At 51.7% G+C, this 24,890-nt stretch overlaps 1 protein-coding gene across 1 annotated transcript in view; it reads left to right on the forward strand.

The window, feature by feature from the left end:
• Nucleotides 1-12,879: 12,879 nt before the first annotated feature.
• Nucleotides 12,880-24,890, forward strand: part of ETS1 (ETS proto-oncogene 1, transcription factor) — an 85,070-nt gene continuing 73,059 nt past the window's right edge. The window contains exons 1-3 of the mRNA XM_064634709.1: nucleotides 12,880-12,995; nucleotides 20,100-20,182; nucleotides 23,174-23,318. Coding sequence (XP_064490779.1) covers nucleotides 20,111-20,182; nucleotides 23,174-23,318 — 217 coding nt within the window. The 5' untranslated portion in view covers nucleotides 12,880-12,995; nucleotides 20,100-20,110. The remainder of the gene's footprint in view (nucleotides 12,996-20,099; nucleotides 20,183-23,173; nucleotides 23,319-24,890) is intronic.

Raw genomic sequence — 24,890 nt, forward strand, 5'->3', positions numbered from 1 at the left:
GGATGAGCCTCGTGGGCTCCGAGAGGGGCCGGAGCTGCAGCAGCTGGAGAGAAAGGAAGAGGAGAGGAGCCGGGAGATAAAGCCCCCTCCCCACAAGCCTGCGCTGCAGCTGATAAGAGCCCTCCCGGGCTGTAATGGAAACCCTGGCTGCCTGTTTCCTCACAAAGTCATGACTCAGGGATAATGTTCACATCCTCCGAACGACGAGGGAGCTAAAAATACAGCCAGGAAAATGAGAATGAGCGAGAGAGCATGAATGAGAGCGTGAGTGAGAAATGCACTGGGGAAAAGAGGGAGGAAGCATGAATGAAAGAGCCTGGGAGAGAGAGTGAAAACAGTCAGAGCCTTCCAAGTTTCCAAGCTGCAAACCTTTGCTTGCAATCAGCGCTCTGGCAAAGGCACTGCTGCAGGAATGTAAACCCATGCCGTGAATGTGCCTTTGCAGGAACACTCCTGGCACCACCTCCTGGCACCATCTCCTGGCACCACCTCCTGGCACCACCTCCACCTCCGTCACATCCCGAGCAGGGGGCAGGGCACCCTGAGCTGGAGGGGCTGCAACTCCAGGGGGCCCCCGGGGGCTTCCCCCCTGCCCCCCGTGGTGCAGCATCGGGGTGTCCTGCCCACCGGGGGGCACTTGAAGGTACAAAGACATTCCTGTGCTTGCCCCTGCACAGACCCAAACCCAGTAAGTTGTCCCGTGGATGCACGTGGATGGAGTCTCTCTGGGAAAGAGGGATGTGCTTCTGCCCTTGGTGTGGCTGCTTGGGGCTGGGGAGCCCACTACCCCCCAGACCCTGTTCCTCCATCAGTTCCTGGGGGTTTTGACTGATCAGGCTCTGAGTTCTCCCCCCCCTCTCTGAGAGCCCCAAGCACCTGCACACACACAGGGGCTCATTCTCCTGAAAAGACAAATGATTTTGCCCCTCACCGTTGCCCTCCCAAATCCCAGAAGGCCTCTCAGAGCTGAAATGCATTTTCCACATTTGTCCCAGAGCTGAGGTTCCCCCCACAGCTCCCTGGCACTGGAATCTGTACCAGCATGGGGGAAGGGATGTTCCCTGTCCCCACCCTCTACAGCTCCTCTCCTGCAGAGCCAGGGTGGATAAATGGGCCTCAGAGCAGGTCTTTAAGGTTTGGAGCCCCTCCAGGCCTGGAGGAGAAGGTGTATTCTAAGAAGTGTTTCTGGGTGCTTGGGAAGTGCCTGGAATGTTGTTTTCCCTTTGGCAGGATTGAGGGAGAGCAAAGCCCCTTCTGTGCAGACTGCAGGAGTTCAATCCCAGAGAGGTTTTGCCACCAAAATGCCATTTCCTGGTGTCTCCCCTCCCTCTCCACCTCAGGGCTGGGGCAGGCAGGCTGGGCCCTGCCCGCAGCACCCACAGAGGGCTGGCAGGGAGCGGCTGCCCCGACACATCCCATCTCCCAACACATCCCATCTCCCAACACATCCCATCTCCCAACACATCCCATCTCCCGGCTCATCCCATCTCCCGGCTCATCCCATCTCCCGGCTCATCCCATCTCCCAACACATCCCATCTCCCGGCTCATCCCATCTCCCCACACATCCCATCTCCCAACACATCCCATCTCCCAGCTCATCCCATCTCCCGGCTCATCCCATCTCCCGGCACGTGCCGCAGCCTTGTTCCAATTATTTCCTCCTGGGGATCCGGCTGGTCTGACACAGCCCTCGCCCGCCACTTCCCTGCTCCTGGATTCTGTTCTGAGTTTCTTTTGTCCAAGGTTTCCTGGGATGGGTTGGGCTGGGAGAGGGATGCTGGTGGGGTGCTGCTGTGTGGGGCAGGGAGAAGAGAGTGTGCCCAGCCCAGGGATGAGCCCATGGGTCTGTCAGAGCCATTGCACACACACTGACTGTGTTTAATGCAGCCTCAGGAGCAGCTCTGGGTGCTGGGATCGGGAGGATGCCAGGAAAGAGGTTCATGGCTCGTGGGGCTGTGTTACCTCACCCCAGTCCTGGTCTGATGGCAGGGCCCTGGGGGCAGAGACCCTCAAGCCCAGGACCAAAGGTGCTGAGAAACTCCTGGGAACAGGAGGGGCTCCACCACTGCCTAACTGGGATTTACCTCAAAGGAGTAAATCCAGCCCAATATGTGCTAAATCCATTTAAGAAAAAGCAATTTTTGCACACACCCCCCCTCCAGACCTGCACAGCAATAGGGATGCAGGGTCCTAAGCAACTTTTTTAGGGAAATAAATCAAAAAGGATCGCTGCCTCCTGAGTCATATAGTTCCTATAGGCACCGCGGGATTCCTACCAGCGGGAAGCCGCTCCCGGCCCCGGCGCTGTCTGGGTGCCTGGATGGGTCACGGTGGGTCGAGCCCAGCCGGCAAAGCCGAGCTCAACTCGACCCGTGTCACAGATAGGAAGCGAGATTAGATCCTTCTCCGTCATCGCTGCCGAGCCCGGCGCTCCTGACAAAGGCCCCAGGGGTGAGCCTGGTGCTAATCCAAGGAGCCAATTTTAGAGCCCGCTCTCCGCAGACAATCTGCGATTGTTTGGGCTGTTTTGAAGTTTTTCCCAGCCGCGCCGTCATCGCATCCTGTGACTTGGCAGGAAAGGCTTTTTTGCGCAGGCACCGCTGCCAAGAAGCCCGAAAGGTGTGACAGCGGGGGCTGCCCGTCCCCCCGGGGCTGCCTGTTCCCCCCGGGGATGCCTGTTCCCCCCGGGGCTGCCTGTTCCTTCGGGGAAGGGGCTCCGTCCCCACGGGGCTGCCTGTTCCTCCGGGGCTGCTCGTCCCCCCGGGGCTGCCTGTTCCCCCCGGGGCTGCTCGTCCCCACGGGGAAGGGGCTCCGTTCCCCGGGGGACTGCCTGTTCCCCGGGGAAGGGGCCCCGTGGCCTCGGGCAGGGACAGGGAGCAGCCCCGGGCAGGGCACTCCCCGAGGCTGGCGAGGAACCGAGCCCCGCTGTGGCAGCTCAGGGCCACCCAGCCCGGCTGGGGACCCCTCCGGCCGATGCGGGGGGTGGGGGCGGCTGCAGCTGTGGGACACCCCGGGGAGCTCGGACCGTGCCCTGGAAGGAGCAGGGAATTTTCTCCTGGGCTGGGGGAAGAGCCAGCTCGACTGAACACAGCTCCTCCTCGTCTCTCCTGCTAAATAATGAGCGTTTTCCTCCTCCCTGCACCTTCCCCTGCACCCCCAGCCCTGTTGCACCCCCTTTCAGCCCCTTTTCACCCTCCACTCTGCCTGAGGCTCTTCCCTTTTGACTGTCAGCAACTTTGCCAGCTCCCTCTTGGAATGGGAACGGCCAAAGCAAGCAGAGGTACCTGAACCTGCCATCCACCCACTCCTTGTCTGGACTCAAGATGTTTCAAAGCTCTCCCTTTTCTATTTCTATCCTCATTGTCATCCTCCTTTGAGAGGAAGGTCTATTATTCCCCTCCTCCTTTTCTCTCTACAAAAATGGGACATTGTTTCTTCTTTCTTTGATTTAAAAGCCAAAAACAGTTATAGGAAACTGTTCAGCAGATGTTTTACAGTATGAACCTAGAGAAAAAAAAAGTCAAGAAAAAATAAAAGCTCTGGGATTTTGCTTGAGGATCTATTTTTAGCCTAATGCTTCCTCCCATTCAGGGTTTGTGTTGGCATAGACAAGGCGTAGGTTTAAGCACTTTGATTGTAGTATTTATTTTATTTCTCCCATTTGCTGCATCCATTAAAAGCTGGAGCTGACTGCACGAGCTAATGAAGCTCATTCAGGGAGGAGGTAAATCCAGCTCGTGCTGACTTTCAGCGAAGTCCCTTTCAGCCCACAGATGCTCAGGATGGGGTTGGAACAAAATAATTCCTCATCCCATTTGCATTGGGATAAACAAGGCTGTGTCCATGCTCGTGGTGCTTGTGCCCAGGGTGGCCAAAATTAAATAAAAGTCCCAGCTGAGGTTTATAAAGTCTCAGAGGGAGATTTGCAGGCACTGGATGCAAATGTGAGCCCCAGTTCCAGTGCTGGAAATGGCATTCACTGAGTTTTGGAAGCAGCTTCAATCAGGACAGCCAAAACTCATCCCATAAACCTTCCCCAGGCCAGGCTCCTGCTGAGTTCAAAAGCACCAGGACTCGGTCCCAACTGAGCCAGACCTTCTGGGTGAGGACAAGGTCACTGTCACAGCCCTGGGTGTTCCTCCTCAGCCAGGAGCAACACAGAAACCTCAGCCTTGCACCCAGGGATGGTGCTGGGGAAGGAAATAAAACAGCAGCTTCTCCCTGCAGGTCTGGGGAAGGTCTGGGCAGGGATGGCATCTCCTCCTGTGAGATCCATTCCCTGCCATCCGTGTGTCCCCTGGGCCCAAATGCTCCCAGGCCCCTGGACAAAGCAGGCACAAGAGGGACAGTGGAGGCACAGCAAGGCTTGGACCTGCCCAAGGACTGGGAGGGAGCTGAGTTCTCCTGCTGAGGGCTGAGGGTTTCCAGCTGGGAAGGGCACCGGGAGCAGCAGCGAGAGCAGTGACACTGCTCCCTGGGCTCTCCATCAGCCAGTCCTGGGAGCTGGGCCCCCTCCTCACCCACTCCCAGCCTGAGCCAACGTTTCCATGTCCTGCATCCGGATGGAGCTGCCAACCGTGCCTGGGATGTCCAGGGAAAACCTCAGGGAAAACCAGCTGGGATGCAGGTTCCCACAGGTCGACACTCCAGAGGTGTCCTCATATGGGCAGAGACTCTGAAGGTGGGAAAAGAAGGAGAAGCACTTTGGAGGCCCTGGCACAGGCTGGGGTTGGTCACAGAGAGAATCAGATAGAACACAAGAGCCGAGGACTTGTCCCACAAAATGACTTTTGAAGAAGAAAACTGGAGAGGAACTTTTGATGAGGGCATGGGGTGATAGTTCAAGGGAGAATGGCTTCCCACTGCCAGAGGGCAGGGTTAGGTGGGATATTGGGAAGGAATTCCTCCCTGTGAGGGTGGGGAGGCCCTGGCACAGGTTGCCCAGAGAAGCTGTGTCTGCCCCATCCCTGGAAGTGTCCAAGGCCAGGTTGGAGGGGCTTGGAGCAACCTGGGCTGGTGGAAGGTGTCCCTGCCCATGGCAGGGGATGGGACTGGGAGATCTTTAAGGTCTCGCATCCCAAACCATTCCATGAGTCTGTGAACCACCAGCAGAAGAAACCAGGGATTTCAAGGGCACAGAAGATTCCTGTTAATGAAGATACAGCTCATTTGCTGCAGCTGATGCAGCAATTAGCCCAGAAATCCTCCCATCCTGATGGAGAGTCACATCCAGGACCAAAAGTAAAGCCTGTACTTGCTCACTATTGAAGTTTTCCATGAGGAAAAGCCATTCTGGGACCTCATTTCCAGGGCTGTGAACCCAGAGAGTCTCCACTAAGGGGGGAGGTGAAGGTGGGCACCCAGAGGGGGGGGAGGGGGGAGTCCATCAGTGCTGGGCCATGGGCTGGGCTGAGATGGGACACCGGGCACCACTGGCAGTGGTCTGGGCTGTGCACTGGAAGTGGAAATCAAAGCTGTGTTTCCAGACATTAATGGCTTGTTTGTTGTCTAAGAGGGTGGAAAACCAGGGAAAAGCCAAGGCCCAAATGACCAACAGGACACTGCTGGTGCAGCTTCTAAATGGCCTGAGTTAGAGAGACAGGGCAATTAAAAAGGCAAACTCACCCAAATTCATGGGCTGAGCTCTGGGGTGCTGCAAGGATAAAGCTCTAATTCATGGGAACCTCTTTGGCTCCTTTATTTAGGATTTCTCTATGTTATACATGCAGACAACCAGGAATGTAATTTTTTCCAGACTGCTTTTTGCATAAATTAGGGTTGTTTGCTGTTCATCAGCTGACCCTGCCATGACCCCCCTCCCCTCCATCCCCTCCATCCCCCCTCTCTGCTTCAAACCCAGGGGTCCATGCCAGCTGCTGGGGGATCTGTGAGGACTGGGAGAAGGGAAGGCAGGCCAGGGGTGGCTTTTTTGGGAGCTGCCAGGTCAATGAAGCCCCAAGAGCAGGTTGTAGGACAATGGGAAGGATCCTCCCTCTGCTGGGTAGGTGTTCCTGCCCCAGCACTCCTCAGGGCTGGATGCTGGGATGGGATCATGCCTGGGAGATGTGAAGTGCTCCAGAAGGCAGCCTGGAGCCGGGTGGAAAACTGCTGGAGTTCTGATAAATGGGAGGCTGCTGCTTCCCCTCCCACCCACACACTTCCACTTTCACTTCACATGTGGGACCCAGCTCTGCAATTCCCCAGCCTGGCCATAAATAACCCCTCCCTCCCCAGGCTGTGTGGATTGAACATCCCTTATTTATCCTCTTGCTTCCTCCTGGAGCTCGTGGTGTCCTTCAGGGACATCTCTGGGGGGATGTCACCTGTGTCCTGTTATCCCTCCTGAGCTCCCCCGATAATCAACCAAAGAGACAAAAGAGAATCTGTCCAAACACGCTCAGTGGAGCTCAGGAATTAAATATGAAAAGACCCAGCTGTTCCAAAAGCCTAATCTTTGTCACAGACAAACTTTCCTTGACCTGGAATGGTGTGGAAAATAAACAGAGAGGTAAAGGACATGTTAATAACTCATTTCCACAAAACCCAGCCTCATGTTTCTGCTACTGGAACTTTTTCCCTCTGCTGCTCTCTCTCATAACAAAAAGTGTTTATTAAGATACAGGTAATTTTTGCAGTGGTTTAGTTGTGCAATTAAAGCATTGAAAAATCTCCAGTTTATGGAGTTACATCACCCAACTTCCCTGGCCTACAGTTCCTCACACAGAAAATCAGGATAACACTGGTTTTTTTGCCGAGGGTGTCCCTCCCACTCCTGGCTGGGTGGTGGAACCCAGGAGGGCCCAGATTCCAGCCCTGAGGTCATTGCACAAACCACTGACCCCTCGCTGTCCTGGGCTGTGTGTCTGTCAGCTGAGGGAGAACAAAAAGGTCACTTTGATACTGCACAAAGGCCTGGAGATACAGAGAGGTTCCCAGATTTATCAGCTCCCCGTGGAAGCCAAATGCAGGGAAATCTCTGAATTCTTATGTCACCCAAGTCCTTTCTCCTGCTGACCCCCAGTGTTTGTGACTCTGAAGAGACTGAGCCATGGAAGGAGAAGCCCAGGGACCCTAAAGGATGTTGGAGTCAGGCCCTGAGCCCTGGAATGGTGGCTGTGGAAAGCCAACTGCTCCATTCCCCACCCTGGGATCACACCCAGGGCCCAGGATTTGTGGGTGCAGCCTGTGCTGCAGGGGAGTCCTTCCCTGGGGGGAACAGACTCCTGAGGGCTCCAAAGCCACCCTGAGAGGAGCCAAATGGAAAACCTGGGCTCCACCTCCAACCCCACTGACTCATGGAATCCCAGGAGCATTTGGGTTGGAAAAGCCCTCTAAGGTCGAGTCCAACCCTTCCCTCAGCACTGCCAAGGCCATCACTAACCATGTCCCCATCCACACTGCCTTAACCCCCCCCGGGATGGACATTCCTCCCTCAGGGGCAGAGCAGGAGCTTTTTCACCTCTCCCCACTTCCCAATGTTTCTGGAGTCCCTGCTGGCCAGGAGGGAGCATCTCCAAGCCCAGCACACTGCAGCCACCACACTGTGCCCTGCAGGCAGGGCCACCCCCCAGCCACCAAAGAGCCCTGGGGACACCAAGGTTTTGACTGGTGTCCTCAGAGAACCACAGCTAACTACAGCTCCCCTCATTATCATCCCACTTTAACCATAATAAGCTGCTTATTATTTCCAGGATGGGTTTTATATGACATTTTCACTGCCATGCTCATCTTATTTTTCGAACAAGAAGATGCAAAGGGAGGCAGTTCAATGATCTCAATTCATCCTCTGCATTTTTCCAAGGGTTTGAGAAGCAGTTGACTTTTTTAAAATGTCAAGATTTTTATCAAGGCTTTGAATTTCACTACAGCAAGAGGCAGGGGATATTAGAAGAGATAAAAGAAAATAAAAATATCTCTCTTTTTTTTTGTTTTACCCCTGATACTAATAGTGAGTTAAGTAATAAAGAGCAAGTGATTAACTGGCTGCTGAATTCACTTTGAAATCTGGCCAGATGGGTTTGAGCAGGAATTGTTAACTGATAGCATTTTTATAAATCTGATCTTTATTTATACATCTTGCCTGGGAAAACAGCACTTCTGAAATCTGGCTTTATAGCCTTAGATTAACTGATTTCGGAGGAGGATTTTAATTTACAGTTTGAAGAGGGTGTATATGTGATGAAATCCTATCTGAGTGTATCAGACAGTCTAATAAAAGATCCTTCTCCCAACACCCAGGCCAAATTTTTCTTGAAATGCGAGAACTGGTAAATGATGACTGATTTTCCAGTTAATATTTTCATGAATGATAACTGATTTCCCTTGTTCTTGTAGCTGCCAGGGGTTCCTGGGCATCCTTCCCCTGTGCTGTTAATGGGGTGAGTGGGGCACAGAAGGGTTTGCACTGACAATATTCACTTTGGCCTTTAGGAAAGGGATCAGTTTTTGTGCTAACGAGGCAAAATTCATGACTTTGCCTCTCAAGGGCCCAGGCTGTGATGTTATGGCTGGAACTTCCCCAGAGATGTTGCTTAACATCGGAGTTAGAGCTGAGTGGAAATATCTCACTTCCTCTTCCAGAATGAAAATATCATTAAATCCCAGAATCCCAGCCTGGTTTGAGTTGGAAGGGAGAGCAAAGCCCATCCCATCCCACCCCCTGCCATGGGCAGAGACACTTTCCAGTAGCCCAGGTTGCTCCAAGCCCCATCCAGCCTGGCCTTGGACACTTGCAGGGATCCAGGGGCAGCCACAGCTTCTCTGGGCAACCTGTACCAGGGCCTCCCCACCCTCACAGGGGAGAAAATCCTGTTGGCACTGAGTGTTATTTTGGGTTTTCTCATCTCTGCATGTGTTTAGAGCCACATGCACAGAGATTTATGTGTAGAAGCTTCTAACCTAAAAAAGCATCACAAAAGTCCCTTGTGGACCAGTTTAATCATTCAGGATGTTCCTGTACCCCCCAAATTTGTTCTATTTTAGTGGATACCCTGTACCATCACACTGGGGCCAAGATAATGGAGATCCCAGATTTGAGCTCCTGCCTGACCCAAGGGTGGAAAAACCTTCTTCTCCTACTTTTGAGGGCAGATATTTCCCCTCAGCTCAGACAGGGCCCCACAGAAGGAGGGAGTTCAGAGGGTGTTGGTCCCTGGCTCACTGGCCAGAAGGGCTGAGCTCTGCTGGGGTCAGTTGGCTTTCCACAGCCACCATTCCAGGGCTCAGGGCCTGACTCCAACATCCTTTGGGGTCCCTGGGCTTCTCCTTCCATGGCTCAGTCTCTTCAGAGTCACAAACACTGGGGGTCAGCAGGAGAAAGGACTTGGGTGACATAAGAATTCAGAGATTTCCCTGCATTTGGCTTCCATGGGGAGCTGATAAACCTGGGAACCTCTCTGTATCTCCAGGCCTTTGTGCAGTATCAAAGTGACCTTTTTGTTCTCCCTCAGCTGACAGACACACAGCCCAGGACAGCGAGGGGTTTGTGCAATGATCTCAGGGCTGGAATCTGGGCCCTCCTGGGTTCCACCACCCAGCCAGGAGCGGGAGGGACACCCTCAGCAAAAAAACCAGTGTTATCCTGATTTTCTGTGTGAGGGTCCCAGTTGGCTGTGGAGACCAGGCAGCTCTGCAGAGCCTCAGTGCCTGGAGTCCAGACGTGCAGAGCTGCTGGGGGAGCCCTGCTGAGCCATCTGGGCCCAGGCTGTGTCAGCCTGGATCTGCAGGAGGGGCAGGAGGGGACGTTGTGGCAGCCTGGGCAAACCTGCTGCAGATTCACAGGCACAGGCAGCTCCTCGATCCAGCTGGTCCCCTTCTCCCAGGGCAAACAGGCTGGGAAGGTCACCCTCCAAAACAGGAATGCCTTTTCACTCCCTTGCACTGGGGTCATCATGGAACTGCAGAAAGCAGAGAGATCCAGGCCCTCAGGATCCTTTTATTGGTTCCTGCTCTGTTTTTCCAGTGTAATATGGAAATGATGATACTTAGAGACCCATAAAGGCCTCTGGAAGCTTATTACATGCAGCTTCTCACCCTCAGTGGCTTCTGATCCTCAAGCAGGACCCCAAGGATCTCTCCCTGGAAAACATTCCCAGGGCTGCAAGAGGGTGACCCAGGATTGGGGACAGTTGGGGACAGTTGGGGACACTCAAAGCTGTGCTGAGTTCTGTCCAGGGGATCTGTGCTCACTCCCAGCTCCAGGATGCAAACCAGGACCATCTCGAGTTGCAGCCACCCCCAGCATGATGTTGCTCTTGGATTCCATCCCAAATGGAGACAGGGATTTCTCAGGTTATTGGGAAAGGATTTCTCAGGTTATTTGTCCTGCACTGCCCAGGAGGAGCCTGTGAGCCCCCAGATTTCAGCAGCCTGATGGTGCACAACCCGTGAAACCTCCCCAGGGCACCTCCAATTCAGTGAAAACATTAATAACCACTCCAGGGAAACACTGAGGAGTCATTTCATTTTTTTATGAGCACAAAGCAAACCCAAACCAGCTGCAATGGAAAGTACAAGGACTTTGGGATGAATTCCACAAGCTGCCCGAAATTTAACCCAGCTTTTCCTTATGAGTTAAAACAACTGGTTCAGGTGACTGGTGTGACAACAGCAACCCTGAAACCAGGAGATCATGGGATAAGATGATCTTCAAGGACCCTTCCCACCCAAATCATTCCACGATTCTGTGATTCCAGAAGCTGAGAGAGCTGATTTTCCTGCAGCAGCCACTGTGCTGGTGGAAAAAACACCCAAAAGCAGAAGCCTCTCCATTTCCCAGACACCCAGTGGATTGGACAGCCATGCACAGAGCTATTAATATATGGATTATTGCATCCAAACAACTGTGCAGAGAGAAACCTCCAGCCCAGGGAAGGACATCTTGTTTGCAGCTGCCAGGGGGTTATTCCGGGAAGAGTTGCCCAGATGAAAATTGATTGCTGGATGAATTCCACTCCTTTGGAGCTCAGATGTGACAGAGCCTTTGTAGCAAAGCCCAGGAGGCTGGAAACCTTTCTGGGAAGACGGGAACCCTGTAAATGATTTCCTGTGTTAAAAGAACTACAAGAGGGATCCGTGCCTTGGGCTGCAAGTTCAACAGGTAACGTGTGTTCGGGCCACCTGGAGCTGTGTGTGTGAGTTCAGGGCTAAAGTTGAGATTCATTCATCATTTGGGAGCTTGAGAAAGTCTGGAAGGGCCTGGGAAGAGTTTTATGTGCATAAATAATGGGGGGTTTCTTGCTATTTGTCCCTTTGTGCACTCCAGCAACCTCCTGGACTGGGGTGGGGGGAGCAGGAGGGACCTTGTGCCTGTGGACACTCATTTTGCACATTTGATTTGGTTGTTGGTGCTGCCACAAAAGCCTCATGCAGGCAGGAATTATCCACCTGAGAGCAAATCCAGCTTAGGTTTGCATTTTGCAAATGTCCACTTGGCTGATATGACCTAAAATACCCACGTTTGGGCTGGGAAAGGGTGTCCCCAGGAGTTATTTTTCCCCCCAGGCCAATCCTTCAGCCTGGATTTGCAGTGGCAGAGCTCAGAGGGACAGGCTGCATTTTTTGAATAGGAGGATGCTGCCAAATTCCCTGGAAAGGTGCAAATACCCTACAAGAAGAACGTTATTGTGTCAGTGCCTGGAGGCAGTGAGGGCTAAGCCCCATGGCTGGAGCCTTGGTTTTACTCTTATATTACATTTTCTAGTGGGATCTCTAGGGAAAATCCCAGCAGCTCTTCCCAGCTTCCCATTTTGCCTGTCCCGGAACAGCCCCCATGGAACCCTTGGAATTTGGGCTTTGCCCCTGGCCAGGGCTCAGCCACAGCTATTTTACAGCCTGATGGGGATCTGTGCTGGAGCTGGACAGGATTCCCAGCCTGGAGCCCTCTCCTGGAGGAAAAGGGAGCTTTGCTGCCCGCAGAGGGAGAGCAGGAGAGGCAGGATGGGCACATCCTCCTGCAGCCAGGATCTGGGGGCACCACTGGCGTTTGGGAGGTCTCTGGCCAGGCTGGCAGGGTCGGGCAGGCTGAGAAAGGGAAGACAGGGGTGTCTGGTGAGGCAGCCCCGGATCCCGCTCTCCCAGAGCCTCTGGATAATTCACACGGACGTTACTGGAGTTATTGCAGTGCAACCTGTGCCTGTGCCCCCCTGTCTTGTCCTGGCCAGCTCTCCTGCCCCTGTGCTCCCAACAGCCTTCTCCTCTCTGAAGAGCCCCTGGACACCCCCATCACCCTCCTGAAGAGCAGTTTTGGGGTGATTCACCTCTGTCAGAGGAGGGAGCTGATCCAGCATCTCCCCTCTCTGGTACCTCCTGTAAGGGGGGGTTCCTTCAGCCCTTATGACTTCAGAAGCCAGCAGCAGCTCCCGTGGCGTTCCTTTGGCATTCCTGGCTCCAGAGGCACGTGCCAAGGGGCAGAAAGCCCAGATAATCCGAATATCCAGGGGAGCAGGGTAGGCAGAGGCCCAGGGGACCTCCAGGTGGGAACAGCAGCTCCTGCCATGAGGCCCCTGCAGGCAGAGGCAGGAGCTGGGCTGGGATCGGGGGATCGGGGCTGGATAAACCTCAGCCCGGCCGTGCTCTGCCAGCCTTTAATTCAGCTCCCGGGCGAGAACAAACTCCACTCGCCGGGATCCGAGGGGCTGGAGCAGAACTCCCCGGCGGGCTGAACCCCTCGGAGCCCTGGGCAGGACACGGGACCCCGAGGCCGCCCCTCGCTGCCCCAGCAGCGCCTCCAGCTCACGTCGGGTTTGCCTCCCCAGCGCCGTGACAGCTGCCAGAGGTGGTTTTTTCCTGGCTGGCGGCTGGAATCGCCTTTCGCAGCCCTGGGTGCGGGGCTGACCACTCCCCCTCCCTTTGAATAGGCAGCCCTGCCGCACACACGATGGGATTTCCATCCTCTCCGGCGCGCAAGATACACCAGGTAGTTGGAAGAGAGCGGAGACAAGTGTGGGAAGCCGTGGAGGACTTAAGCTTTTCCCTGGGTTTTCCAGCTGAGTCGTAAGTGGAGGGGGAAGAGAGGCTCTTTAAACTATTTTGTGGGTTGGAGGTACCAGGAAATTTTCAGGGTATCTCAGATTTGTTTTGTTGGTGATTTACTTTTCCTCTCCCCATTTCCAGTCTTACCCAGTAACTGATTTGTGTGTTTGCTACTGAAAGGTCTTATAGAAATGTCTGAGCTGATGCTTCCCTTCAAAAATCCCTTTTTTTTTTTTTTAATATCAGGTATATAAATTTGATATGGATATTTAGGGGAATATTATTTTTTTCCTTGTCTAGGCAGAAGGCTGTGCCTTGGCATTTGTGCAGTGGATTAAATTTGTAGTTCCTTTTATGTTTTGAGTTGTAATTTGGGTGTGAAAGGGGGTTGGTTTGTATTTGCTGTGAGGGAGGGGAGAATCCAAGCGCTTGGGGTCAGATGTTCACTCCTCACATGGAGCAGCCCCTCAGACAGGAGCAGATTCCTGCCTTGGAGGGATCTTGGAAGGGGTTTGCTGTGACACCTGGGTGTGTTTTCCCCAGCAATGCCATCCCTCCAAGGGCACACGGTGCCACAGGTGCCAGCCCTGGCTGGTGGGAGGATGTGCAGTGTGGCAGCCCCGGGGATGTGCTGCTGTGCCACTGCCATTCCCTGGGAAGGGCAGAGCCTGCCCTGCCAGCCCAGGCAGAGGGAATGGGGAGTCCCTGAGGAGCCCAGTCCAGGCCTTCCCCCTTCCCATTAGTCTCGAAATCATTGCTTTGCATGTGGCCACTCACTGGGTATTACAGCCACCATCAACTTCCCATCCTGGGCTGTCAACTGACACCTTTGGGGGCTGTGGGCTGGCTCCAGAGTGCTTTCCTGCACAGCCTGCTCGTGCTGCCTCTCATTCTGCTGGTTTTCAAGCTTTCCCCTGCCTGTCATGTACATAATTTCCTGAAAAACCTGATTTTTTTGGTCTTCCCAGTCACTTTTGGGGATGAACCCCCTCACCCAGAGGCTGGGGGGAGTGTAGGTGCATTTTGTGCCCCCAGCACTGGTCTGTGTGTGTGTCCCTTGTCCTCGGCTTCACTGCAGAGTTTCGGGGTACCACATGCTCCTCCAAGGCAGAAAAATGTTTCCCTCTTTATACATCTGGCCCAGAGAAATGGGTCCACAGCAGTTTGGGTGCCTGGGGAAGAGGGGGGCTCTCAAAGCACCATCAGACCTGGGCAGGCTGATCCCAGTTGTCCTACTGGGGGTCCTGCAGGGATCCTGGAGCACAGCACAGCCTCCCAGCTGGGCTGGCAGTCCCTGTGCCAGGGGCAGCCTGGGCTCTGGGATCTGGGGAACGTGCTCCCTGTGGTGTCAGAGCCTTCCCTGGGGCAGGGGATCCCTCCCTGCTGGCTGGGAACAGATCCCATTCCCCCAATCCCATTCCCTCCCCTGGGATTTTTCCTGGCCGAGGCCCTGGCCCATGACATTGTGCTGTGAGGCTGCTGCTTCACAGGGGCAAATTCAGGAGTGAAGGAACAGATGACCTAATTAACCTGCCCTTCACATCTCCCTGCAGTTGCAGGAGCTGCTGCAGCAGCAGCATGATTTAATGGCAGCAGCCCCTCTGGTTTAGCATCCCTCCTAAACCCCTCTGCCTGCCATGACCCGCCTGTCAGCTCACCATACATCTGCTGGGCTGCTCACGGGGGGTTACTTCAGCTTAATTATAAATTAGCAGCCGAGTAATTGATGAATGAACAGGGGAAAGGAGAAAGCTAAAGAAAAAGCAGTTTGCTACAAGCACAGAGAGCAAAGGCACACGTGTTAGGGAACCATCCTGGCACTCTCACGACCACTGTCACCCAGCCCGGCCAGAGTTTATCCAGCCAAATGGGAAGGCTCTTGAGGTCCCATCATATCTCCTTCATATCTGACAGGCACCGAGGGAAGAAAGAGCCCAGCTGAAGCAGACGGGATGTGCTGACAGGCGGCCCCTGCCCCATCCTTCCCAAAAAACTCCTCCGGACACGCTAATCCCGGGGCAGTCCCGCCCCGCAGTTAAGATAGGGCTCAGATCCTCTCCCCCTCACTTTCCCCGGGTGACCTCGGCCAGGTCGTTTAACCTCTGGGAGTATTTACAGCGGGTGCAGAAGGGCAATTACCTCTCTATTTACAATTTTTACTCTATTTACAATTTTTACTCTATTTACAATTGCTACTCTATTTACCATTGTTACTCTCTTTATCATTCCTATTCTATTTACCTTTGCTACTCTATTTACCACTGTCACTCTATTTACAGTGGTAAACTGTTGCTCTATTTACCATTTTTATTCTATTTACCATTCCTATCTCTTTAGCACAGCAGCATTTACTGCCCTGCCTGCTTTCCCTTCACTAAATCAGCTGTTATCTGCAGGAACACTACAAAGTTTTGAAATCCTAAGAACTGTGGGATTTCCAGCAGTTAAAAAGCATGGATTGTGCATAAAGGAAGCACACTCATTTCTGCTGCTCATGCTCCTGCCTTAGGGATGCTCCTTTTATTTTAAGCTGGTGCCAGGGTTTGATGAATTGAAGGGGTTTTTAACATGCCAACGGATCAACAAACACTCCCTCCCCTGAGAACTGAGCTGGCAGGAGGCCTGGAAAGTGCCAGGATGCCAGGGGTTAAAGACCTGTGGAAGGATGTCATTTCCACCAGCTCTTCTCCCCACCCCCTCAAAGATGAGGAATTATTCCTTGATGCACAAATCAAGCGGTTATCAGGGAGCAGCTCTGGGGCAGGAGCTGCCAGGGCTGCTTTGCCTTTTTAAACTCTTCATTCAGGCTCTTGAAGCCAGAAACACTTTGGTGGGGTTGCTGGTGCTGCCCCATCCTCCTGGAGCGACCCCGTGGCAAAGGAATCTTCCTGGTTTGTTGGGATGGAGGAAAAGCTCCCGAATCCCGGAGAGCAGCTGTGCCAGCTGTGCCACCCTGCAGGGACACCCTCACTGGGTGCCCAGCTGGGGCTCAGGGGTGGGGTGGGCAGGAGCTCAGCGTGGTCCTACAGCTCAGAAACCGAGGAACAGTCTGAGCCTCTGCATTTTACAACATTAAACTGGGAAACAGAGGTGGGAATCTGTTGATTCTGCCACTGGGAAGCCACTGTGGCCTCACTCCACTTCCCTCTCCCCATCCTTAAAACAGTAGAAAACTAAAACATTCTATGAAAATATTGTGAAGTGTCTTCATATATCAAACAGGTGAAGTTTGTTTTGTTTTAATATATATTTTAAACTCCTTCCCAACTTTTGAAAGGGGGTGTGTGTGTGGGTGTGTGTGGGTGTGTGTTAATCATGAGGACAAACAGCGTTTCCCTTTTAAACTAAGCTTGGTAATTGATTTAAAATAATAATGATAAAAAAACCTTGTAAAAGAGGAGGGATGGATGTTGAAATGAAATTAAAATTTTAATTCAGTTTAGAAATGACCCAAGAGTCTCATAGCTTTGGCTGGTACTTGATCAATTCCCAGAATAAATGCTGTTTCTCCCACACGTGTTTTCACAATAAGACACGAATAATAAGGGCAAACAATAAGGCTGAAGTCAAGCTATTAAGTCATTAAGGATTTTACCAAATGGGTCTGATTCCCTTCTATTAATTACCAGCTCTCTGCAAGCTCTGGATCAGGATTATCTGGGGGTAAATCTGCAGTGATTTCCTCCATCTCAGCCAAGTTACCTGCCCTGATGGGCTCTGTCCTGAGCTCAGCTCGGCTCAGGGCCCTCATCAGAGCTGTCTGACAGCATCCAGGGGAGGGGAGGAACTATTTAGGCTCTTATTAGAGAAAGTCAAAGAGAAGCAAAATATCTCCCAAACATCAGGGAAACTTGCTGACAGTGAGAGACGTATTGGGCTGTGAAGTAGTTTCCTCTGGGAAGTGGTGGAAGTTCTGTTAAAATTAGCCTGGACACAGCACAGCAGAGCTCCCTCCAGCCTCCTCTGCCATACCCGCTTTTCCAGAGCACAATTATTCCGTGCACAGGATCCTTTTCTACCAGGGCTTGTCATTTAGTGGGTGGCATCTCTGCCCATGGAGGTGGGTTGGAAAGAGATGATCTTTAAGACCCCTTCCAACCCAAACCATTCCATGATTCCAGGTCCTTTTCACAGACTGGAGCCTGTGTCTCTCTGTCCTTTAACCATCCACAAAACCTGTATCAGGTTGGGGGACTGACTTAACCTGCATTTAGGCTGGGCTTGTCTTCAACCCCCAGGGGTGGGAGTGCAAACAGTTGCCGAGGTTTGTGTCCTGTTTCTGCCCCCCACCAGTGATTTTTAACAGCACAGCTTGGAGGGGAAGGGAAACCAAAGAGTAAACTGGCTGTGAATCTCTTGGAGCTGCTGCCTAGAGATGATAATTCACCTTTCCCAGGCTTGGGAGGGGGTTGCTGGTGCTCTGGTTAAATCTTATTGATATTCCTGAGTGCACAAAGCCTTGTCCTGGGTGTCAGGACGGGTTTGGTGCCTCTGCTGTCACTGCAGCACATGTGGCTTCGAGCAGCAGCGTGTGGCCCCTTGCTGGAAGGTTCAGCTGGCAAGTGCAGCCTGAGAGATGCAAACGACGCTCAGCAAGGCATGAAAGCAGCTCTCGAGAACCGTGGGACTCAGGTGTCTTCATCAAAGGCAAAAAAAACCCAGAGCAAACCCCAACTGCCTATTGCACGAGCTGCAGAGAGCAACAGAAGCTGCTCCCAGGAGCTGCTGCTGAACTGCTCTTTGAGGGCTGTAACTCCTCACTCTCGGACACGTGTGTGGCTCTGAAACAGGTGAACCAGCCCCAAGGTTTCTCTGCCTCCATTTCACAGTGTCTCGTGTTCTGTGCAGTTTGGCAGCATTAATCTTGGCTTTAGGGCAAGGTCAGTTCACGTTTACCTGAGATGGTTTATATGTGCTGAAGGTGAGGATCAGGGGACCCAAATGTGGGACTGAGAGCCTTGACCTTCCCTTAGGGGATGCCCTTCATTCCGGGGATACTTCATCCCTGGGAATGTCCAAGGCCAGGTTGGACGGGACTTGGAACAACCCAGTTAGTGAAAGGTGTCCCTGCCCATGGCAGGAGGTGAAACGAGGTGGTCTTCAAGGTCCTTTCCAACCCAAACCGTTCTGGGACTCTGTGATTACTCAGAAAGGGGCTCCAGCACTGTCTGCGTCTCCCCAGCTGCAGCCTCAGCTGCAAAGAGACTGAAGCAAACGTGTTTTAACGCCTCGTTAGGGCTGGGAGGGCGTGCACAGATGCTGAGATTAGTTAAGGCTCCTCAGCCACGGTAACTCACACTCGGTGTGGTTTTGGGTACAGCACAAAGAGAAATGGGCTCGTTGTTCTTCCACCACCTCGGTAGTTTTCAGTTTTGTGAATTAAAAAAAGAAAAGTTTTTCAAAAACAACCGTGCCGGTGTGAGAACAAGAGTCAGTAATAACAGGCAGGAAATGATGATGATCATTTAATACCCTGCACACGCAGGTGTTCCGTGTTTGGCCATTACTCACCGAGCAGGGGGAAACAATGTCGGGGTCCCTGTTTGCTGAGGTGGTGAGTGAGGCACGGCCACAACAGCTCTGCCCTGCCCTGTCCTGGGGGCTGGAGAACTGCTGGCCAGCCCTGGGAGCAGAGGGAAGGTTGGGAGCAGATCCCAGTCCTCCCGGAGCTGTTCAAGGGCCCGGTGCAGGGGTGGAGCTGAAGGTAACGTGGCTGTGCTGGTTCTGTGGAGAAGGACCAAGCACAAACCTTGTGAAGCACAAGTCTGATGAGAGGCTGAGGGAGCTGGGGGGGCTCAGCCTGGAGAAAAGGAGGCTCAGGGGGCACCTTCTGGTTCTGCAACGCCCTGCCAGGAGGGGGGAGCCGGGGGGGGGGGTTGTCAGGCTCTGCTCCCAGGGAACAAGGGACAGGAGAGGGAACGGCCTCAAGTTGCACCAGCGAGGTTTAGGTTGGATATTAGGGAAAATGTCTTCACCTAAAGGGTTATCCAGCACTGGCACAGGCTCCCCAAGACAGTGGTGGAGTCACCTTCCCTGGCATTCTTGAACACTGTGTATATTTGGTATGTGGGGATGTGGTGCAGTGGTGGACCTGGCAGTGCTGGGGGATGTTTGGATTGGTGATCCCAGAGGACTTTTCCAACCCTCCTGACTCTGTGATTTTATTCTGAGACGACTCAGACAAGTGTTTGCATCTGCAGTGGTTGCATTTGGCAGCTCAGGGCTCTGCAGGACCCCGGAGGGGTTTCAGAGGAGCTGCTCTGTCCCCTCTGGTTAAAGCAGCTCCTCATCCCTCAGGCTGTGCCTCTATCCCCAGATGGAAGCAGCCATTCCCTTGGCTCCCAGGCACATCCTGCCCAGCCTCCTCCCCCTCTGCTCCTTCCTCCAGCACCTTTGAGTCACATCCACCAAAACCAAGGGCCCTGGCCCTGCACTTTCCACTGGGCACTTAAAGGAGAGAGGGAGAAACATCCATAGCTCTGATATCAGAGGCACACTGCAGCTCCTTCACCTCAGCCACACAAACGGGCTCCTGGGTGATTAAATATCCCATCTAAAGAGCAGCTCTGGTAGGACTTGCTCACGGGAGTAAATCCCATGTGAGGAATGCCAGGCAAGGCAGAGATTTAGCAAGGCAAACATAAGCTAATGTGGGAAAGCAGAGGATGTCTCCTGAAAACAGCAAAGTTCTTTGTGAAACAGGCTGGTTGTGACCAAGCTGTGACAGGAAAGGTGTTGAGCTCAACAAAGTGGCTTTTTTTTCTTTTTTCTCTCTCAAAAGAAAAAAAATTGGCAACGATTTCCCACCGATTCTCCAGCAAAGGAAATATGATCTCATCTTCCCTCAGAGCAGCTCCATCAGCTTCCAGGTGATAATTCATTCACCATTGTCAGGCTCTCCCCAGTTTACACTAATGGATCTGTGTTTGCATTGTTGATACAACCCATCTAATCACAGTATCTCCTCTTAATACAGATATTTTTCCCCTTAACTTTTCCAGCTCACACCCATTAAGGTGATGGTGTGCTCTGAGAAAGCACGGATTATGACTGTGAGAAAGCAGGGATTTAGCTGTTTCTCTCACTTTTTGTGGCCTGTCACCTAATCCATCTCCATTTTTGCAGGCACCTCCAAGATGATGAGTTACTACATGGACACGACCATCGGCAGTGCAGCCCCTTATCCTTTGGCTCGGCCTGGAGTGATGGTAAGGAACACCCAGGACAAGGGGGAAGAGCCTGAGGCTGGAGGAGGGTGGGTCTGGATTAAATATAAAGAAGAAACTCTTTACTACAAGGGTGGGGAGGCCCTGGCCCAGGTTGCCCAGAGAAGCTGTGGCTGCCCCATCCCTGGAAGTGTCCAAGGCCAGGTTGGACAGGGCTTGGAGCAACCTGGGCTGGTGGGAGGTGTCCCTGCCCATGGAACTAAATGATCTTTAAGGTCCCTTCCAACCCAAACCAGTCTGGGGTTCTACAAAAGAAGGGAACTGGGGTTATTTTCCTACCCCAGCAGTGGGTTTTTCTCCAGCCCACTGACACGGTTTGGTGTCATCCACCGAGTACTCCCAGGTTTTAGGCCACTCAGAGCAGCTCCTGAATTCCCAGTGTTTACCCAGAGCTTATCTGAACCTCTGGAGCCTGCAAACCTCCCCTGGAAATGGGATCCTGCCTCGGATTTCCTGCGCTTGTGTTGGGAGGAGGGTTCTTGGAGGGCCCATTGTCCCGGGGCCTCCGCGGCGGGGCTGACCTTCACCTGCAGGGACGGGCGGGGGGGGACAGCACAAAGCACAGCTCTGGCAAAGATTCCCTCCCTTTTCTGGAGGTTTGGGACAATTTCGGTGCTCCCTCTGCTGAGCCAGCTCTGTTCTGTGTGGGCAGTTATGGGTAGTTGTATATAACCCAACCTGGAGTGTGAGCCTGGCATGGCCAGGCCAAGGACCAGCAGCTTGGGACAGGCTTGGCAGTGCCCGGAGCCTTCTTAGAGAAATCAGACCCAGATTAGAGAAATCAGCTCCACAGTTCAAGAAATCTGACCAATATTTGGAGAAATCACCCATATTTAGAGATACCAAGCCCATATTTAGAGAAATCAGACCCATAGAGAAATCACCTCTAAATTTAGAGAAATCACCTCCATATTTAGAGAAATCTGACCAATATTTAGAGAAATCACCTCCACATTTGGAGAAATCACCCATATTTAGAGAAATCAGACCCATAGAGAAATCACCTCCAAATTTAGAGAAATCACCTCCATGTTTAGAGAAATCACCTCTATATTTAGAGAAATTTGACCAATATTTAGAAAAATCACCTTCATATTAGAGAAATCAGACCCATATTTAGAGAAATCAAGCCCACATTTAGAGATATCAGACCAATATTTAGAGAAATCAGACCCATATTTCGAGATATCAGGCTCATATTTATAGAAATCCCCTCCATATTAGAGAAATCCCCTCTATATTTAGAGAAATCACCTCCAATTTTTGAGAAATCACCTCCAAATTTTGAGAAATCACCTCCACGTTTAGAGAAATCAGAGTAATATTTAGAGATATCATCTCCATATTTATAGAAATCACAGAACACTTGCTGAAAAGCACAATTTTCACCAAAATAGGAAGAAAAGGCCACTCTGAGCCATGAGTTTTTTCTGAGGCAGCTCCATATCTTCCCTTTAAATGGTTCTGAGTGTGCATTTGGCTTTTAAAATATTGATTGGAGATGAAGCAAAGCCATTTCCCTTGTGGGGAAATGGTAATAATAATAAAAAATTAAAACATCCTGCATTTATTTATAGGTATTTGTATGTTATTATCCTCTTACAAAGAGATAACCACTTAAATGCAACATATATATTATATGGTATACATGTATATACATGTACATGTATATGGTAAATATATATATAAGGTATATACACACATATATATGCTGCATATTTATGGTGTGTACATATATATACACACTATAGATACACGTATTTATAAATATATATGTATGAAACAGGTCTGTACAGAACAAAATGAAAATTATATCCCGGGATTGTTTCTGAATTGATAATCTTAAAGGTTTTTCCCAACCCAAACAATTCTCTATATAATTTGTATATATAATTTGTATATATATGTATAACAATTTGTATATATAGTACAGATATTTTCTTTATAGAGGCTGAATCTAACTTCATATAGCATAAAAATGAAAGTGTAATTCATATTGACTTCTAACCTAGGATACACATCTGTGGGTATGTAAATACTTATACCACACATATAATGTGTATATACACATATAATGTATTATATGTAAGTGATGTAATATAATAATATGGTGTATTATATATATGGTATATATTGTTGATATATATATAGATGGTATATCATATATGTAATATAATATGCAATATTGTTTATTGCATGTTATGTAATATATTATGTAATATATATTATTTAATAATATATAATGTAATTATATGATGTAATTATATAATTATGTAATATAAATGCAATAATACATAGTTTATATAAATATACATGTGTATATATGTAAATATATGGGTATCTATGTATATAAATACACATGTGCAAATATGAGATGTATATCTCATACACACATTAATACCTTTATGGTATGGGCACAGAAATAAAACCAACACAAATACAAATAGCCCAAATACAAATAACCCAAATATAAATATAAATAACCCAAATATAAATATAAATGCAAGCGTAATGATCACAAATAATATCAGCATAAATAGGAACAGGAACAGACACATGGCAGCTCACCCCACAGCATGGGGACCATAATGCCTGGGCAGGGCTGTGGCTTCTGCACCCCCTCAGCACCCTCCTCATTTCTGGGGGCTTTTGGGGCTCCTGCTTGTGCTGCCAAAAAATCCCCGTTCCAGTTTGGGGGCTGGAACAAAGCCTTGCCATGAGGGGTGTCCTGCTGGAGCCCCTCCTGAGGGGCCTGCAGAGCAGGGCCTCACTCTGCACCTTTGCTTTTCCCTCCCATCTGTTCAAAAAGGCCCCTTTTGCCTCCCCGTGTCACCCCTCGGGGACAGTTTTGGGGAGCACACCCTGTGGGAGCAGAGCTCGCTCTCTGTTTTGGGGGAAGTTTCGCTGCCCCCTCCCCCTGGGTGGCTCTCTCGGGGTCCTGCCCCGCTGACACTTTCCCTCTCCCTCTCCCAGAAGGCGGGAGCCGCCGGTGCCTGCGAGGATCCCTGGGTGAGCTGTGGCTTCCAGGCCTCCTGCTGCCCGCCCCGGCCCTGCTGCCCGCTGTGGGACGAGCCCAGCACGCAGGAGGTGCCCACGGGGCTGGAGCACTACGGCACAGGTAGGACATTGGGGGGTGCTGGGGGGGCTCGGGGGCATCTTTGGGGGAACAACCAAACCTAAAGCCCCTCTGTGCTCTGTTTGTTGTCCAGAGTCTGGTCTCCTTCCTCCTACGTTTCCTTTCTGCCCCAGTCCTGGCTTCCTTTCTTGGTTTGTTTTGCCCTTATTGCATCCCCAAGGCACAGCATCACCAGGCTGGTGCCTGCCTTGCTGGGGTCAGTGGAGATGGGGCCAGAAAGCAGATAAAACCCTTAGAACTGCTCTGTTCAACTATTCCTCTCCTGTCAGAGCAATGCTGAAGGATGGGAGCTTCCTTCTTCCCTGCCATGGTGTGGGAGAACTTCTCTCTTCTTTCAAGTGGTGATTCTGCTGGTTTTTTGACACTTTGAAGTCCTGTGTGCACCCCCCTTGCATTTAGGGACAGCAGCCCTGGTTGCTGCTTGCTGGGATCTTCCCAGCCATGGGGGTCTCCAGGAGGAGACCATGGGCAGGGTGGACCTGCCAACCTGCTGGTTGCATCTTCAGCATTTCTCATGGCATTTGCAGGGCTGATGTCCTGGTGAGTGGCTTTGGAAAGGGCCATTCATGGAAGGCTGCAAGGAAATGGGGACTCACAAGTTTTCATTCCACTGTGGTTGTAGTTTTGAGTCTCTTGTAGCTCCATGCCTTGCACTGGCACAGGTTGCCCAGAGAAGCTGTGGCTGCCCCATCCCTGGAAGTGTCCAAGGCCAGGTTGGACGGGGCTTGGAGCAACCTGGGCTGGTGGAAGGTGTCCCTGCCCATGGCAGGGGGTGGGACAAGATGGGCTTTAATGTCCCTTCCAACCCAACCCCTTCTGGGATTCCATGATTCCTTGGGAAGGTGATGTCACAGTCTCCAGGTCCCACAGCTGGAGAGGTGTGGCCAGGCTGGGCCATGCTGGTTGTGGTGTGTGCCCAGCTGAAGCTGTGCCCTGGTGGTGCTGCAGGATGGGCTCCTCTGACACATTCAGAGCCTGAAAGCCGTTACAAAGTCACCGCTGACTAATTCTTGCCCCACACGTTGCTCAACACCTGAATCTTCAAGCTGAGCTTGCACTTTGAGCTGCTTTTGTGGAAGGGGTCCCTGCCCATGGCAGGGGGGTGGGATGAGATGTTTTTTAGAGTCCCATCCAACCCAAACCATTCTGGGATTCCAGAGCAGACCAACCTAAACCATTCCTGCATAACCAACTGGCAGCAGATGTGATCACACAGGCAGGTGGGACAGGGGGAACAGTTTTAAACTAAAAGGGGAGAGATTTAGATTAGATATTAGAAGGGAATTCTTTAGTCACAGGGTGGGGAGGCCCTGGCACAGGTTGCCCAGAGAAGCTGTGGCTGTCCCATCCCTGGAAGTGTCCAAGGCCAGGTTGGAGCAATCTGGGCAAGTGGAAGGTGTCCCTGCCCTTGGCAGGGCATGGAACAAGATGGGATTTAGGTCTCTTCCAACCCAACCCATCCTAGGATTCTGTGTCAGGTGGGCAGTTGTTCCTCCTGCCCCTGAGATGGGTGATGGGACCCCAGCCCAGAGCCCTGTGGTGCTGTGGCAGAGC

Source organism: Pseudopipra pipra, chromosome 23 (assembly GCF_036250125.1).
Source record: "Pseudopipra pipra isolate bDixPip1 chromosome 23, bDixPip1.hap1, whole genome shotgun sequence".
NCBI lineage: Eukaryota > Metazoa > Chordata > Aves > Passeriformes > Pipridae > Pseudopipra > Pseudopipra pipra.